Source organism: Pelobates fuscus, chromosome 6, assembly GCF_036172605.1.
Source record: "Pelobates fuscus isolate aPelFus1 chromosome 6, aPelFus1.pri, whole genome shotgun sequence".
Classification (NCBI taxonomy): Eukaryota; Metazoa; Chordata; class Amphibia; order Anura; family Pelobatidae; genus Pelobates; species Pelobates fuscus.
Window position 1 is genome coordinate 257,760,743 of NC_086322.1, and position 19,318 is coordinate 257,780,060.

At 43.4% G+C, this 19,318-nt stretch overlaps 1 protein-coding gene across 1 annotated transcript; it reads right to left on the reverse strand.

The window, feature by feature from the left end:
* Nucleotides 1–1,130: 1,130 nt before the first annotated feature.
* On the reverse strand, nt 1,131–15,135 carry GALR2 (galanin receptor 2). The gene is made up of 2 exons (XM_063459022.1): nt 14,385–15,135; nt 1,131–2,192 (listed from the first exon to the last, which is right to left on the reverse strand). Exons 1-2 carry the CDS (start codon nt 14,726–14,728, stop codon nt 1,415–1,417), a joined length of 1,122 nt encoding a protein of 373 aa, XP_063315092.1. The 5' UTR covers nt 14,729–15,135; the 3' UTR covers nt 1,131–1,414.
* Between the last annotated feature and the right edge of the window lie 4,183 nt (nt 15,136–19,318).

A 19,318-nucleotide genomic window follows, 5' to 3' on the forward strand; every position in this document is an offset into this window, starting at 1 on the left:
ACGGAGCTCAAGGTTGAGTTTCAGCACTCGATACCTGGAGTGATTGTAGCTGTTACAGCTGTCTCATCCAACTCTAGTCAATACTTACTGAAGCGTGAATAAGAACTGGTTTATTAAGAACAAGGCACACTTTTATACACACGACCCCAACAGAGGGTCCATGGCTTGAACAATGTAAATCCCACCCTGGTGGATAACTAGGAGATAACCAGATCAGTAACCGCCAAGTCAATTACCCCCTAGACATCAGGGCACCATTACAATATACCCCAGAACAAACGAAACTACACAAATAACCTCCACATGTCTGATATCCCCAGAAAGCTCTCCCCTCCACCTCCCTGTAGTCAAAAGAGCCCTCTTGTCGCACTCATGGTTTTGAATCACCACCTGGTTAAAGTCTTAGCCAATGGAGAGTTCCATGCGGCATGGCAGAGTGTCACTAGGAGATTCGCAGCTTTCCCTGCATGGCTCGGTTATCGGGTGGGTTGGCGTGAAGGCACTCTTCGGGACCGTGCCTGCTAAAAGAATAGGATTTCAACTCTTAAGTGAGAAATTGGGGTAAATGTCTCTGCAAAGTGGCAGAACTCTGGCGATAAACTACTTATCTGTAGTATTTCTTTTTTACAGGTATTACAAAGACAATTAAGAAGCATTCAGGGCATCTGAGATAGAAGAACCCATCTTGATGGAAAATAAGCTTTCAAAGGTTAAGAAAAACAGAAATATGTGTTGTTTGCTGCTTTCAATCTGCAGTGAGATGGGAAATATAACAGTTATGCATTAGCCAGTGTAATATACACCCTCCAATTTATTCACAGCATTTTCACTGAGTAGAACTACAACAAATTAATTGACTATGTGGTGATGCATGGACAGCAGCCAATTAGTGTAATTAAACTGTTTATTGGTGTAGAACTATATATAGAAAGGAAAAAGGGCAATTATAATAAACCAGAAATTTAGAAGAAAAAAATATATAATTTTGATGCTCAAAATAAATTAAAAAGTGGCAATATTCTATATAGATACTGGTATTAATGATTTAATATGTATTAAAAAATTGATTTAATTAGTGTTTACACAAAATAACAATATTAATGTACGTTAAAAAAAGAATAGTGTTTCAAACTGTGTGGATACAGCTATAGTGCTTGTGTGAAGAAATATACTTAAACAATAAGCAGCCTGCATTGCTTTGGTAAATACTTGAAAGCATAGACATGGTATAAGAATGCGTTGATGCTCTTCAATGATGTCCACCTTTTAAAAAGCTGTCAATGCTGGTTATGGTGTTATAGACACTCCAGTTCTTCACGTATATGTGACAATGGGCTTATCCACCATATTCTTGGATTTAGATGGCTCTGAGCAAGTAATATTCAAGTTCTGAAATACATATCCCCATGGCTTACTATGTTGCATTAAATGGGAGGAATGTCTGGGCTCCCTTATCCCCAATCCTTTCTGTCTCTTCCCAGGTGCTTCTAGAATCTTGGCAGCAGGCAGAGCAATGCATGTGACCCTCACTGAGCTGGGTCACTTCCGTGCATGCTGCTTCTAGTGTGCTGACACCAGCATGGACAGTAGGGACCACATGGACCTTGTTGGCTGACCTTTGTCGAAACAGAAGACAAAGGAATATTTTGCGGAACCCCTTGCGAAAGTGTTTAGATACTAGAGCATACACCACTGGATTGACACAGGAATTAGCATAAGACACTAGGTGGGAGAGAATACGAACGGCATAAGTGAAATTATTGAGGGGAAAGTAACCAAACAAGACACAAAGTATGACCAAGTGGTGAGGCAACCAGCACAGGCAAAACAAAACAGCCACAATGATGATCATACGGGTCACTCTCCTCTTGGCCCTTTTTGATTCAGACCTGTCGTCAATGGGATTGACAGAAGTCCAGAGGTAGCGGATTGTACGAGCATAGGTGAGGCCAAGGATGAGCACAGGAATAACGTAACTGAACACAAAGGTGCAAAGGTCCATAGTCTTGCGATGGGAAATCTGCCATACAGGATGACACAAAGTAAGGTTGTCTGTCTGGAACTCTTGGTAGTAGCTGAGGTATGGGCCAGAAAAAATCAAGGATAGGCTCCAGATTAGAGTGATGGCCATTAATGCATTCTTAGGTGTTCGAAGCTCCCTGGAACGTAGTGGATAACGTATTGCCAGGTACCTACACAAAATAATTAATGAATATTAATTTCACTGTACACTAACAAACACATTAAAATTAAATATATCTTTTAGTGTGTGTGTGTGGTCACATAAAAAGATTGCTACTGTTTCTTGTGAATACTCACTACAATCTGAATATGCATTTTAACATATATAATATACTAAAACATAGATTTACATATCTCCTGGCATTATACTTAAATCTTGTTTAGGGAATATTTATAATGCCATAATTTGTTTTCATTATATTATTATCAAAAGATTCTGCAGCGCTTTACAATGTTATTAAGGTGAATTTAACAACAAAATTCCCCTTAATAATAATAATCTGTGGTACAGAAGGGGTTAAAATCCCCCGGCACTGTCTTGGGCTCGCCTCCAATCCTCCCCTGCCGATGTCAGACGTCGGGAGGGACCTAATCTAAGCATTAGAACTTCCCCCGTAGGTAAGCATGTGTAATGCTTTCCTATGTGGTTTTGGGTGATGCTGGACATCCTCATGCATAGCGTGAGGACGTCCAGCGTCACCTAGGTGACCAAAAGTCGCCTAACGACTTGGAAGTCCCTTTAGTGGCTGTCTGGTAGACAGCCACTAGAGGAGGAGTTAACCCATAAAGGTAGTTATTGCAGGTTATTAAAAAAAACTGCAATAATTAACTTTGCATGGTTAAGGGACCTGGAGGCAAGACATCCAGACCAACTTTCATGAGCTGAAATAGTCTGGGTGCCCTTAGTGTCCCTTTTAAGCAGAAAACGGTGTTGTTACATTTTTAACATTATGTTATATTACTTATTGTAAAGCGCTGGGAAAAAACGTTGGCACTACAGAAATACCAATTATAATAATATATTTACTGTACTGTGGCGTTCACCTTCATTCAAGTAAATGGGAGAACAAGCAGCTGTACGGAGTATGTACAAGCAGGTGCTCTAGACGTCCTTAGCTCAGATGGAGCCATAGGAAGAAGTGGTGGAGGGTAATGGCTAGTTTGACTTCTTACACTGGGGGAGTGCATGCTAGGGCACTTATGGCACCATAACCACTACAGTGCACTTTCATGATTATGGCGCTTGGAGTGCTCCTTTACTATGAAGACGCATTTGTACATAAGCATGTGTAATATATTACAGTGCTCATATCTTACATTTGATTTGGAGATATGTTTAATGCATATTTTTATGCATTGCATTGATAATGCATGAAAAACACAATAATTAAACATAAACCACTTTGTATTTAAGTGCTTTGATAACTGACAGGACATTTTATCTCTCTGCTTTTAGAAAGAAAATTGTTTTTTTTTTTCCCCGCTGCAAATAAATGGATGAATGAATTGCAAATGTATCCCTGCTGTGACTCTTAATGCTATCTTCCCTGTGATAGCTAACAAGCAGCCTTTGTCATGCCTGATGGAAACAGCCTGAAATTTCTACTGTACTATGATTGAAATAGTTCAAGATCTATAGGCATCAGTGAACTGCAACTCCCAGAATCCACCTGCACTGTCATAAGAATTGCAGTTCATTTTTACATGGTTTGCTTCACTAAACTGTCAGTTACACAATTTGTATGGAATTCATGAGGAAATTGGACATTTAGGCTAGAACAGTTGATATAACTAAATTAACTATTTTAGTCCAAAATTAGGAAATTTCCTTGTCAACGTTTCATACCTCCCAAGTGTCCCTATGCAGGAGGGACAGTCCCTATTTTGGGCCCAAATCCCTCTTTTCAAAGAGCCCCATATTGTTGGTGTGCCAGAGTGTGTAACAGAGCTCCACAGCAATAATACTCAGAGTAGTGTGTCTTTAAATTACAATAAATGTGTTCAGAAATCAGCGTGTGTAAATAAGAAACATTGTCCGTTGTTATTAATATGTCACCAAAAATGCCTTAGAACAAAGCCACACCCCCACTCACACTCCACATGTCTGTGGAATTGGTTGCCACTTTAAAATGGCACTGTCACTGTCTGGGGTCTTTGCAGAATACGTAGAGATCCCCGACGGTGACATCATCGCTGGGTTCCGGTGGCTGGGGGAAGCAGCTAAAGGAGAGATTTACTTATCGTAACCTGTCCCTCGCGGGTGCGACCATCTTGTTCCGGAGCCGACATCACTGCTGTACTCTTGTTCATGCGCGAGAGTACAACATTAAGGCCTATGGAGGATCCCATTAGGCCGTGGGATCCTGCATAGACACAGGTGGATTTCCTGCAGCTGTCACTGGTGACGGCTGTTGGTATTGACTTTGTAGCTAAGCCCAGAGTCTAAAAAAGTCAGGCGGTGGAAATGGTCCCTACTTTGTCTCATTATATTATTATATCTCTTAACTGATTTGGAATTTCAGTGAAATCTCAACACACTCAATATGAGTATCTCATAAAGATTCAATCTTTATGAAATACTCATGTTTTAAGGGGGAGGTGTAGTTGACAATGCCACTTTAAAATTAATGAAAAGTATGTAATTTAAAGTTTGCTCTCCAGCTGATTTAGACCCACATCTCCCATGATGCTCTGTCAGCTACGTTTACATCCAATCCGTGCCAAAGTTTATTTGGCTTACACCCATTTTATAGTGAAAGACCATTTATTTAGCTTTTTGTTATTTTTATTGTTTTTTATTGTTACTGGCACATTTAAAACTCTTGAAGTCTCTACTCTACTTCCAATTCCTGGCAAGGATTGCCGTCAGGAGAATCTACTCAACATTATATCCTTGGTAGGTATCATACCACCCAAGTGCTATCTCTTAAACGGTGTTACTGCTCTACTAAATGTGAGCAAATTACCATTTATATTTTTACCTGATTTTGGTTTTAGTCAGTAAGCACTATTGTTTACTTTTTATGTTTTACTTTTTCATATTCATCTGGATGCCCTGAAACTTACCCCTAAAGAGCTACATATCCATCAGTGAGGATTATAGCACTGTATGCTGTTCTACTCAGAGCTGGTCTATAGCTCTAACAAATGTGAGTGTGATCCCACATATCCTTGTTGTGTGTCCTACACTAGTATTTGACTATCTGCACTATTATTGGTTATTTTTTGTCTTTTTACATATATTCCTCACCAACTGAAGCCTGGACAATTACAAGCCAGGATCTTCAAAATAATTGTTTTATTGGACTTAATGCACACAGTATTCAGTGCAACCTGTTTTTTGTGTGTTTTGTATTGCTTTGTCAGCTAGTGTCTACTTATTGGCTAACCCTGCAGTAATGGGTATTTAAAGGGACATTCATCACTTTCAGACAAATGTCTCACTCAAAAGCTTTAGTGAGACACTTGGTTCACTATGCAGACTGAACAAGCAGGTACATTTTTTTTCATATTTATCTGATTCTTTTTGCTTATGCTTTCCACTCCCACTCCAGGGGACACACTGATCTTACCAATCCATGCCCTATCCCAAGGAATGCTGGAAAAATGCAATGGGCATGCCAGACAGATTTACACATTTGCAGATCTCTTTACCTTGCAACATCCTGACAGGGGGAGAAGAGAGGGAGTCTGATCAGTGTGATTCATGCAGATGGGTGTCAGATGTCGGGTTTCTCTCTCCTGCTGCAGCACAATGATGCCCTGTTTCTGTCATTAGAGAAATGTTCTGAAACTGAGAAGGGTGGGTAAGAGGGAAGGTGGGGGGAGCCTGAAGAAACTCCCCTAACTGTGAGGCATGCGGAACAATGCAATCTGAATTTTTAAATGTTTATTATATACTCTTCAAAGTATGTTTGCGGGGCCGGCGCAACCATCTGGCAGCACAGTCGGCCGCCATGTCGCTTAGGGCCTAGGGTGCGCAGAATTCGGGTGACGCGCAGGAGGAGTGCGCGCTACACAGTGCTCCTGCAGTTTTCTGTATGCTCCCGCAGTTTGCTCTCGGCCGCGCTACACAGGAGGAGAGAGATAAACTGGCACATGTGGGAGAGGGCGAGCAAGACACATGGGGAGGGAGTAGAGGGAATGAGACACATGGTGGAGTCTGGGGGATTAAGACACATGGAGGGGCTGGGTGATTGAGACACATAGAGGTCTGGGGGATTGAGACACATGGGGGTTTAGGGGATTAAGACATGGGGGAACTAGGGGATTGATCCACATGGGAGGACTGAGGGGGAGGCAATGAGCACATGAAGGGGCTGGGGGATTGAGACACATGGAGGTTTGGGGGATTGAGACATGGGGGGCTAGGGGATTGAGACTCATGGGTGGACTGAAGGGGAGGAAATGAGCACATGAAGGGGCTGGGAAAGGAATGAGACACATGGAGGACTGAGGGGGAGGCAATGAGCACATGAAGGGACTGGGGGATTGAGACACATGGAGGTTTGGGGGATTGAGACATGGGGGGGCTAGGGGATTGAGACACATGGGAGGACTGAAGGGGAGGAAATGAGCACATGAAGGGGCTGGGAAAGGAATGAGACACATGGAGGGGCTGGGGGAGAGGAATTGTTGAGACATATGGGGGGCTGTGGACATGAGACACTTGTGGAGATGAGATGGATGAACTTGTGGAGATGAGATGGATGTGGAGACTTGTGGAGATGAGATGGATGAACACAAGGATGAACACAAGGCAACATAGTGGGGCTGGGAAGAAAGAGACAAGATGCAGGGGGGGAAGAGACACACAAATGGGGCCGAGAAAAACAGAAACACAGAGGGGCGGGGGAAGGGGCAAAGAGACAGGCAGTGGGGGGCTGTGGGGAGATACCTAGAGGTGCTGGGGGGACACAGGGAGACATAGAGGGGCTTGGGGAGAAAGACACACAAGGGCTGGAGGGAAGTAAAAGACATACAAAGGCTGGGGTGTAAGAGACACAAAGCCACAAATCCTTGGCTCTGGCCCTGTATGTTTGTAACATTGTTTAGAAGTGTTTGCTTGCTGGTTTAAACATTAAATTGTCAAGTGATGCATGTCCAAGGAACACCCTAAGTACCATAACCACTACAATGCACCAGGAATACTCTGACTTTCCATCAATATCTACATGTCTGTCTCTTTCGAATGATTGACTTCCTACCTGGGTGCCAAACATTAGGGGGTACCAGGATGTGCTCCAGTGGCTATGGTGCTTGGAGTATACATTCAAGTAATTCTATGTTTTTAAAACTTGAGATGGATCTTAAACCTCTAACTTTTTGCTCTCTTAAAAGAACACTGAAGGCACCATGAACACTTCATCACATTAAAGGGATAATAGTGCCTGTGATCCCTTGGCTCTCAGCCTATGGAATCCAGCTATTACTGGTATAATTTTATTTGGCATCAGCTGGTGTGGATAGCGAGCTGCCAAAGACCATAAGTCACTGTTAAACTATTCAAAAACATTTTCAGTGAAACAAGGGATCATATGTGGGGACTCCAGGCACCATATCTATTTAAGTGAAATTAAGTTGTTATTGTACCTAGAGTACCCTTCTAAAGATGACAAAATGTATCTATTTTCTCTTTTTTTTTGCAACAATATATTTAAATAATATTTCATTTGTTCATGTAGCTCACAATGTTAACTATAAGTGAAAATAAAGAATACAATATGTCTATACTTAAATATAATTCAACTTAAAGACCACATGTAATTAGAGGCCTGTTGAGGAAGAAATTAGCTTACTTTTTACTGTGGGCACATGAAAGAGGGACTGGGCTTCCTTGGCATATTGATAATTAGGGGGGGGGGGGGTTGTGCTTTTGCACTTTTTTTTTGTTTGTTTTTTTAACCAGAGCGACTTTGCATCCTTCTGGTATTCAATACATAAAGGATGCTTACTATGTATCTCTCACTATATAAAAGTGCTGATTTCAAGAGAAGTCAACACCCCTGTAAAGAGTCTTGGTACACTCTCACGGCTATCAGTAAGACAATTGGGAAAAATCTGTTCCTGATTGCTCTGTGCCTTAATCACAAAACGGAAGGCAATGCTTCTCAGGGCAAAGCACTAGACTCAATGCTTTTCTATGAGTAAATTGCAGAAGCAGTATGGTGCCAACAGCCCTGCATTTGTTGGGACAGTTCCATCATTTTGTAGGTACTGTCCTTACAAAACTAGGCCCTAGGGACCAGAGGGACCCATTTTGAAATCTGATGCAGTGACTGGTAGGCATGTGCATGGGGAAAATATTCGGCTCGGTTCGGCATTCCGAAATTCGGGACTTCATCAATTCGGGACTTCGGCAATTCGGCACTTCGACACTTCGGAACTTCGGCAACTTCGGCACTTCGGATCTTAGACACTTCGGAACTTCGGCACTCCGGCAACTTCGGCACTTCGGAACTTCGGCACTCCGGCAAATTCGGCACTTCGGAACTTCGGCAACTTCGGAACTTCGGCAACTTCGGAACTCCGGCATTTTGGGACTTTTGTTGCAGCCGCTTGGTAGATAACTCCTTAATTCCCACAGTATTAGGGAGTTATCTACCAAAAGGCTGAAAGACCTAAATTGGTCTTTCAGCCAAATTTACTAATACTAAGTAAAAATTACTTAGTATTAGTAAATTGTGCCCCTACTCGCAATACCGCGAGTAGGGGCATGTCTATTAAAAAGTGAGCAGCCTGTGGCTGCTCACTGTTAAAAAAAAAAAAAAGGGTCCCCCCTCCCTGAGCGGGTGGGGGCCCTAAAGTAAAAAAAGGGGGGAGGACCTATTGTCCTTCCCACCGGCCCCCACCCCTGAGCGGCGGTGGGGGCCCTAAATAAAAATGGGGGGGACCTAATGTCCTCCCCCCTGGCCCTCACCCCTGAGCGGTGGGTGCGGGCCCTAAACAAGAATAAGGGGGGAACCTAATGTCCTCCCCCCTGGCCCCCACCCCTGAGCGGTGGGTGGGGGCCTAAACAAGAATAAGGGAGGGGACCTATTGTCCTCCCCATGGCCCCCACCCCTGAGCGGTGAGAGGGGGGCCCTAAATATAAATTGGGGGGGACCTAATGTCCTCCCCCCTGGCCCCCGCCCCTGAGCGGCGGGTGGGGGCCCTAAATACAAACTGGGGGGGGACCTATTGTCCTCCTCCCTGGCCCCCACCCCTAAATGGTGGGTGGGGGCCCTAAACAAGAATAAGGGGGGGACCTATTGTCCTCCCCCCTGGCCCCCACCCCTGAGCGGCAGGTGGGGGCCCTAAATACAAATGGGGGGGACCTAATGTCCTCCCCCTGGCCCCCACCCCTGAGCGGTGGGTGGGGGCCCTAAACAAGAATAAGGGGGGACCTAATGTCCTTCCCCCTGACCCCCACCCCTGAGCGGTGGGTGGGGGCCCTAAATGAAAATTTAACCCCCCTCCCCCCAGGTGACTAGGGGTCCCCAAACCCCTAGTCACCCCTCCACAAAAAAATAAACTCCTACCTACCCCCCTCACCCTAAAAATAATGAGGGGGGACCATTTAACTAAGTACCTGTAAAAATAAAAATAAACTTACCATTCAATGTTTCCTTTCTTCTAAAATCTTCTTTTTTCAGCCCCAAAAAAGGGCAAATAAAAAAACATAATAACCGACGCAATTTAAAAAAAAAAAAAAAAAAACGAGCACAAAAAAAAAAAAATCCATCTTCACCCATGGAGGGCTCCGCGCAAACTGAGCTCTGCAGGGCGGGAAGACTTATAAAGCCTTGCCCCGCCCTGCAATTAGGCTCAGGGCACTCTGATTGGTGGGTTTAAGCCATCCAATCAGAGTGCTCTGACAGGTAAATGAAGAGACTGACAGGTAAGTCTCTACATTTACCTGTCACAGCACTCTGATTGGTTGGTTTGAAATCCACCAATCAGAGTGCTCTGTGTCATTTTACACAGCGTGGGAAAGTTCTTTGGAATTTTCCCACGCTGTGTAATTTGACCCATAACTCTCTGATAGGTGGATTAAGTAACCAATCAGAGTGTTATGAGTCAAATTACACAGCGTGGGAAAATTGGTGGCTTAAACCCACCAATCAGAGTGCTCTGAGCCTAATTGCAGGGCGGGGCAAGGCTTTATAAGCCTCCCCCCGCCCTGCAGAGCTCAGTCTGCGCGGAGCCCTCCATGGGTGAAGATGGATTATTTTTTTTGGCGCTCGTTTTTTTTTTTTTTTTTATTGCGTCAGTTGTTATGGATTTTTATTTTGCCTTTTTTGGGGCTGAAAAAATAAGATTTTAGAAGAAAGAAAACATCGATTGTTAAGTTTATTTTTGTTTATTTTTACAGGTATTTAGTTAAAGGTCCCCCCTCATTATTTTTAGGGTGAGAGGGGTAAGTAGGAGTTTATTTTTTGGGGGAGGGGGTGACTAGGGTTTTTTGGACCCCGAGTCACCAGGGGGAGGGGGGGGTTAAATATGTATTTAGGGCCCCCACCCGCCGCTCATAGGTGGGGGCCAAGGGGGAAGGACATTAGGTCCCCCCCAATTGGTATTTAGGGCCCCCACCCACCGCTCAGGGGTGGGGGCCAGGGGGGAGGACATTAGGTCCCCCCTTATTTTTGTTTAGGGCCCCCACCCACCGCTCAGGGGTGGGGGCCAGGGGGGAGGACATTAGGTCCCCCCCAATTTGTATTTAGGGCCCCCACCCACCGCTATGGGGTGGGGGCCAGGGGGGAGGACATTAGGTCCCCCCCAATTTGTGTTTACAGCCCCCACCCACCGCTCAGGGGTGGGGGCCAGGGGGGAGGACATTAGGTCCCCCCCAATTTGTATTTAGGGCCCCCACCCACCGCTCAGGGGTGGGGGCCAGGGTGGAGGACATTAGGTCCCCCCCCTTATTCTTGTTTAGGGCCCCCACCCACCGCTCAGGGGTGGGGGCCAGGAGGGAGGACATTAGGTCCCCCCCCAATTGGTATTTAGGGCCCCCACCCACCGCTCAGGGGTGGGGGCCAGGGGGGAGGACATTCGGTCCCCCCTTATTTTTGTTTAGGGCCCCCACCCACCGCTCAGGGGTGGGGGCCAGGGGGGAGGACATTAGGTCCCCCCCAATTTGTATTTAGGGCCCCCACCCACCGCTATGGGGTGGGGGCCAGGGGGGAGGACATTAGGTCCCCCCCAATTTGTGTTTACAGCCCCCACCCACCGCTCAGGGGTGGGGGCCAGGGGGGAGGACATTAGGTCCCCCCCAATTTGTATTTAGGGCCCCCACCCACCGCTCAGGGGTGGGGGCCAGGGTGGAGGACATTAGGTCCCCCCCCTTATTCTTGTTTAGGGCCCCCACCCACCGCTCAGGGGTGGGGGCCAGGAGGGAGGACATTAGGTCCCCCCCAATTTGTATTTAGGGCCCCCACCCACCACTCAGGGGTGGGGGCCAGGGGAGAGGACATTAGGTCCCCCCCCCTTATTCTTGTATTAAACAGGCTGCTCACTGTTTAATAGACATGCCCCTACTCGCGGTATAGCGAGTAGGGGCATAATTTACTACTACTAAGTAATTTTTACTTAGTATTAGTACATTTGGCTGAAAGACCAATTTAGGTCTTTCAGCCTTTTAGTAGATAGCTCCCTAATACCGTGGGAATTAGGGAGTTATCTACTTATTCATTCCTGTCATTACACTGACTGGCCAAGTAACTTACATTTTATATGAATGTTACTTGATTGTTGTAAGTGTTGCAAATGCTTACAGCTGAATCCTGGCTATGTTTGTATACTTTTTATTTAAAATTGTATACAGTGTAACATTCTTCTTCTTTCACTGGGTAAGTATATTCGTACTCAGCAATTCAACTATTCGGACATTCAGAAGCACCCGAATGTCCGAATTACCTGAAATTCGGCCGAATTTTAATTCGGACCGAAACGAATTGCACATGTCTAGTGACTGGTAATAATAACAAAGTATTTAACCAGTAAAGGCACATTCAGATTACTCTGGTTTTCAAGTACATCCTGGGGATGTTACCTTAGTCCAACATCCAGGGATTGTTACTATTACCCAATTTAATGGTACTCATTTTATCTACCTCGGAAAAATTAAGTCAACCCTGCCAGTATTCAAACTGGTAACACAAAGGTTGAACAGATTCTACTGATGATGCATTAGCCCACTGAGCTATCGCACTAGTATAATGCCTAGAGTGCTTCATCAGCACCCCGTGCATGGTCTACCTTGTGGGGGCAGACTGTCATTCAATTTTTATAGGCTGAACTGCCCCTTTTACAAGCAGACTCACCCCTTGCACTGTGCCCTGGGCAGCCTGTCTGCCCAGCTGTGTCCAGGAAGGTGGGTAGGCAAGGTATGGGAGCAGTGCAGTGATTGCCGCGCATGCGTCCTGACTTCTCTGTAGGATTGGAAGGAGCTCACCATAACTTATGATCTCTCAGGGGCGAAGGAGAGCTGTTATGAGATACTCTCTTGCCTCTGGCTTAGAAATAAATCAACTCTTTATTACGGGCACTGCTTGGGGGGCAATAATCTATATGTACTTTTAAATACAGTTTTACAAATATAATTTGTACATGTTAATATATATGTTACTTCAACCAGTTTTTAGAATCTTAATGCTACCAACAGTTTTTTGTTTACCTTTTTTAAAGTTTAAATTTAATTTAAGTGAATAGCAGTGGTGGATAAAGATGGTGGGACGCTGGTACACTGCCCCTCGCTGACTTGTTGGACATTACCATCATCAATAAAGAGGGAGAGGGAAGCTGCAGATATATGTATGGCTGACCCCACAGGCATCTTTTTTCTAACACACACATTATTATTTGTATTTATTTTTTGCCAATAAAAATGGAAGTGGCACTGCGCAACCTACCCCTGTGGACCAGCCTCCACCATCTGTCTGCCTGACCACCCATTTAAGGTGTCCACCCATCAGCAAGTCCATCCTTCTGGACAGCCTGCTCCCTTGCCTGCTGACATCCTTCCACAGATGGTGGGCAGGTAATGTTGGTAGGTATGTTTATAACTAGCAATATTGAATTCATTCTAAAAAAAAAAAAATTAAATAACTGTAGGAGCTTTTCAACCTTTTTCCAGCTCACCACATTTTCAGTTTGAAGCAGCACTCTAAGCACCATAATCACTGTAGATATCAAGGCAAAAAAGTAGGACAGACCAATTTGCAGCCAGTAATGGAGAACACAATTTCTCATTATCTGTTCTAAGCCGTCCAAACCTGAATAAAAACGATAGTCTACAGGGGCAGGTTAGCCTTGCCTTTACAGAAGAAGAACCAAATTTTAGTTACTAGGAAGGTTCTATTTTTTCTCAAAATGAGTGCTACAATGTCTCATTGTCATTAAAGAAACACTCTAACATTATAAATAATAACCTGTATGTCAAACGTTAAAGTCATGGTAATCTTAAAACTAGTCAGTAATGTGTTTTATATTGTTATTGGCATTTTTATATTTAGATGGATGTAACATACATACTATCTTGCTTTATAATTCAGAGGCACTCTGTGTTCTCTGCATTCATTTTGTGTTATATTAACGAACACATAGACATTGAATTAGTCACATACAGTAGCCCAGTGAATTTTGACTGATTGAATTATCTCCCCAGTCTGATAAAGATCTGTCGGGCAGTAGTGAGACCTAAGCGGTCATTATTAATAGGAATATGTAATAGGAGAATGATACACAGGCTCCCTCTAGCTTAACCCCTCAAATACCAGAGATGTGCACATCTCTTTCATTCATAGGGTTAATAGTCGGTGTCAGAATTTCATTAACAAAACAAATGTATTTGATGAACTATTATTACTAACTATTACACAAAGAATATATGGTTTTCTGCACCCACTTCATGGACAGTAAATGGCCATGTCATCTGAAATATAACCCTTTGCATGATTGACAGGTTCTTATAAACGGGAAAGTTCTAACACAATAGCAATATATATATATATATATATATACATACATACACACACACACACAGACAAAAAAAAAATATAATAAGTTTGAAATCAAGGGGGTAATGTAAGCACCAAAATACAGCTAGTAATATAATGGTTATTATACTAAAACTGTAGGACTAGAAGTTAGCAATTAGGGTTATTTCAAGGAGTAAGCATTGTGGGAAGACATTAGGGTTTGGAGTTAAGTTTGGTGTAGATCTAGGGACAGATGCCTAATTTTAATATAAAATGAATATAACTTAATTTAACACAGAATGTTGCCGAGTAGAAAAGTAATTGTCCTGTATGTACTCTGGTCTTGATTTAGGAAACTTTTGAAATGATTCAGTACCATTAGAACAAACTTACTGTACTTCTTACCTGTCTAGGGACACTGTGGTCAGGGTGAAGCTGGAGGCATACATAGTGAGGTATATAAAGAAGTGCACTGCTTTGCACATAAAGGGTCCAAAAACCCAACGGTCCAGGGTATAAATGGTGGCCTGGAAAGGCACGCAAAAGATGATAAAGCATAAATCTGCCACTCCTAGATTCAGGATGAATAAGTTAGTGGTGTTATTAACATTACCATTTCTCAATAATACTGCCAGCACCAGGCTGTTGCCCACAGTACCAACCAGAAATATGAGGGAGTATAACACGGGAATAAGTATGGATTCTGGGTGGTAAGGTTCTTGGGATGAGATCTGGATTGAGACGTTCATTTTCACAGGTTGCTTTGCTCTTCACCAAAAAGTACTGTAAATGATGGCAGAAGTTCCAGTCACTTTTAGAGAAAGTGACAAATCAACATCTCAGAGGCATATAATCCTGTATCTGATCAATTGCAAAATAAATGTTCTGGTCAGTGGATCCCGAGTTGACAACTAGGAGATGACCAGCAGATACCTTCTCCTTGATCGATGTCCTATTCCTACCAACCTATCTACAGAGGAGTCTTCTCCCTGATCAGTAGAACTTCTGATAATCAATAGAACATCTTTTGATCGGCAGCATATAATATCTTCATGAGCAGTGGCAGATTGTCTACTTACAAACATAGGTGATGATCACGCAATAGGTTGCAGTTGATTACAATTAATTGGTTAATGTTAAATGAAGTCAAAATGCCAGTTGCTTGTGTTTTAAGGGTCCCGGCGTAATTCAGGAATTTATTGTGGGACAAAATCTCCTGGGTTGGACAATGAGTGTCTTGTGTGCCAAACACACAAAAACATATCTGGGATCAAAGTCTTTGCCAAATGGTAAGGTCAAGCAGGTCAAGGTTTTCAGAATGTTGCAGTAAAATCCCTTTTCACTGGGTCGAATCGTCTCAATCACACCAACACTTTGTGCCCACCAGTTTGTCTTTCTTCAGCAACACCTGTTTTCTCAAGTTGACTATGTGAAGAATAGATCCCTCACTTATCAATCCGTATCATGCAGAGTTTAAGTGTCTGAGCATCCTTTATAAGTTCTTCACCTCCCTCTCTCTTTCTCCCTCTGTTTTGTATCTGTCTGGAGCCTCTCACCAGCTCTATAGGTTTTACAAGCCTACTACAAAAAAAAATGACAGATAATAAAAGGCAAATAGCACAGACAGGATGAGAAACTTCACTGACGATTACGCCTTCTCCTACATGTGGAGCCTGGGTGATCTGTGCTACGAATATTTATGTGAATAAATAGATCAGAAGCATCCCGTTTCCAGGGAGATAAAAAAAAAAGTAAAAAAAAAAAAAAATAATGATGGTGTCCATAGTAACAAACCCCCTGAACTATTCATTGGGCAAACGTCAGCCACATGCAGAGGGAGCATGTCAGGGCTGTGGGACTGCAAAATTAACAAACTTAAAGAAAGGGCTGGAAGAAGGAGTGAGAGGTCCTGTATGCCAATTTTTCTAAATAACACAGTGCTTTAAACCACTTAGTTATAGAAGACACAATTGCTTGTAGTCAGAAACAATGACCTATTCTGTATGTCAATCCCCTGGATATAACATTCAGTATACACTGTTGTATGTAGAACAGAACAATCCGTCTTTATACATTTAATTCATTGAATTAAAATACATTTCAAATGCATCCTTCGTGCCAAATTATATAAAGTTCACAGGGTGCTTTTTTTTTCCTTTGTTATGCTGCTAGATGTTCCTTTTAACGTTGGAAATGTTTTATTGTACACTGCATGATAGAAATGCTACTGTGTACTTTTTTTTTCTTTCAATTTGACAATTTTTATTTTTTGAAATAATCAAGGGATACAGAAGGAAAGAGGGATTGGGATATAGGTAACTTTAACAACTGATCAGTTTTACATCAATTTTATATCAATACAGTGCATAGTCATACCAGCTCTATCAACAGTACATATCACAGCCAAGTTCAGCATTACCCTTGTGACTCTTTCGATTAAGTGACGCTGATGTAGCTCGGCTGGCCTTGCCTCGCCTGTTGACTGTATTGGCTCCCGTAGTGGAGTCTCTTGGTTTGAGGATGTGCTAATAGGGCCTCAGTTGTTGTGTTTGGCGTAAGTGCTCTATCTGGGGGGGTGGGTAGGCGGGGGGGGGGGGGGGAGGAAGGGTGGGGGATCGAGCCACGTTCCTCTTCCCACCTTAGAGAGTATTCCTGGCATGTCCCTCGAGCTTATGGGCTCGCTCAGCTTCATTATGTTGCTCAATTGTGTTGTTGGTGTTTGTCTCTCTATCTTGGTGGCTAGTGGGTAGTTTTACTGTCTCCCCTTGAAAGTGTTGGGTGTCCTCCGACACAACTATATACATTGTGGGTGTCTTTCGACACAACTATATACATTATGGGTGTCATTCCTCTGGCCCTTCCCTCATGGTTAGTTTGTGGGCTGTCTTAGGTGCTCTCGAGTACCTCTATTTTCCTTCCCACCTTCTCCGCATTTTTCTGTCTCTCTGCCTACTTTAGCGACTTATGGCGTGTCCCTTTCTCTTCGTCCTTTATTGTATACCTCCAGGAACTTATCCCACTCGCATTTGGCTCTTATTCTATACTCTTGCATGTTGTGCCCTGTGTGTATCCTTGTCTCGTAGTCTATGTTCGTTGTGATTTGCTTTATCACTGTGTCTATGTTTGGGCGTCCGTTTGTTTCCACGCCTTTGCAATGTGTAAGTTTGCGGCTATTAGTATGTGGAACATTGTGAATGCTTGGGGTTTAGGAAATCCTTCTAGGGTCATGAAAAGGATTCCACACTCGGGCTCTAGTTTGATAGTTTGGTGCAGAGCTGTGGAAAGTATGTTGCCTACTTCTGCCCAGTATTCTGTGATGCGGGGGCATGTCCACCATATGTGGTACATCGTACCTTTCTCCCTCCCACACCTCCAGCAGTTCACAGATGTGTGAGGATAGATAGTCCCAAGCCTAGCCGGCACCATGTACCATCTGTAGTGTATTTTGCGCAAAAATTCCAGGTGGGAAGCACATTTGGATCTGCCTTTGTGGGCTGTAAATGCGTTCTGCCAATGTTCGTTTGTTAGTGTTTTGCCTATATCTATTTGCCATGCCTCCTGGAACCTCTCCCTGTCTCCGTCTAGTGGGTCAGTCAACGCTTTGTATATGGTTGAGATTATTTTTTTCGGTATCGTCCTGGCCATGCAAATTCTTTCAATACTCTGTGCTTTCTTAGGTGTGGTTACTCCTGTATCATGTTCTAAGAGCGACTTGAGTTGGAGATATGAGAACAGTGATTGGGGCGGTAGGTCGTATCGGCCCTGTAAGTCCGGGAATGTGCCGTTTTGATATAGGTGTTTGACTAATGTGCATCCCCCTTTTTCCCATGGTTTATAATTGAATGTGGGATTGGCTATGTGTATGCTCTGTATCGGGCTTGCTAATGACCACTGTTTATCGTATCCTACATGGCGTTTGGTTGTGTCCCATGTTCTCAATAGTAGTGAGGTGATGTCGGGAACCTCTTTGGGTACTGGGCGTAAGCGGTGAGGTATCCTGAATTGGTGGTGTAACCCTTTTGGGCATGCCCACATCGATTCGATGTCTACCCACTGGGGCCTGTCGTCTGCCTTGTGTGCTTGCACCACTGTGGCCAGAAGGGTCGCCCTGTAGTATGCGCCCACATCAGGTAGCCCTAATCCCCCTTCCGTCACCGGTTTGCGCAGTATTTTTTCTGCTACTCTGATTTTGCGATTCGCCCAGACAAATCTGTTTAGGGTTTGTTGTAGCTTCTGTAGGAATATTTTAGGTAGTGGGATCTGTAACGTGCTAAATAAATATTGTAGTTTAGGCATCACCATCATTTTTATGGCTGCTATCCTTCCCACCCATGACAGGTATTTGTCCTCCCATGTTTGTAAGGTGTCTATTATGTCTCTTCTGAGTTTCCCGTAGTTGTGTTCATGGAGTCCAGCTATCGTCTTTGTGATCCTTAGGCCTAGGAAAGTGAGATAATCATCTCTCCAATCCAGTGGGAATGTGGCTTTCAGTTGTGTAGTTATATGGCCTGGCATCCCCACCCCCATTGCCTGCGTCTTTGCGACATTTAGCTTATAGTACGACCTGTCCCCGTATAGGCAGATCTCATGTAGTAGATTCGGTAGAGACACCTGGGGTTGTGTGAGTGTGAGTAGGATGTCGTCCGCGAATAGGTTGGCTTTGTATTCGTTGCCCCCTACTCTCACACCGCTACTGTGTACTTTTATATATTTATTTATTTTAAAAAAATGTAAGTGTTAACTCATAAAGATTGGCTAAAACCATTTTGTTGGGAAAAATAAAAAACAATACTTCCTCTAAGGAAAGCAGAAGTTATAAACCCTCACCAATAAAACATTAACTTTATTAGGTAATTGTTAAAAAAATGCATGATAGTCAAATGCCACTTGAAACTAGGAGCTGTCTCATAATTCAATAGAACAATTGAAAGATTTAAAGGATAATATATTTCCTATGTATTTAAATCTGTTGATGGAAAGGTGAAGTATAAAACTCCTTTTGGGTAGGTATATAAATTAAACCAAATGAGGTTTCAAAACTATAGAGAGAAGTAATTTGAGAGCAATGATATTTAGATTGTACCATTAGATTAAACAATTAGAAAGCAGTGATTATTAAAGGTACACTATAGTCACCAGTGCAACTACATGTATTCCTGACCCTATAGTGTTAACACGACCATCTAGCCCCCATGGGCCCCTAATGCCTCCATAAATATAGTAAAAATCTTACTGTATTCAAGCCAGAAGCTGTAAATCTGCATGCTGTTGGACTAAGGAAAAACAAGCAGTCTGCTGACATGTGATAGCCTGATCCAATCACAGTGCTTCCCCATAGG

Bases quoted from the DNA above. Each gene is read 5' to 3' on its own strand.
- GALR2 (XM_063459022.1), bottom strand. From the start codon at position 14,728: ATGAACGTCTCAATCCAGATCTCATCCCAAGAACCTTACCACCCAGAA. The intron at 2,193-14,384 runs GTAAGAAGTACA...TATTTTGTGTAG, and splicing joins ACCACAGTGTCCCTAGACAG to GTACCTGGCAATACGTTATC.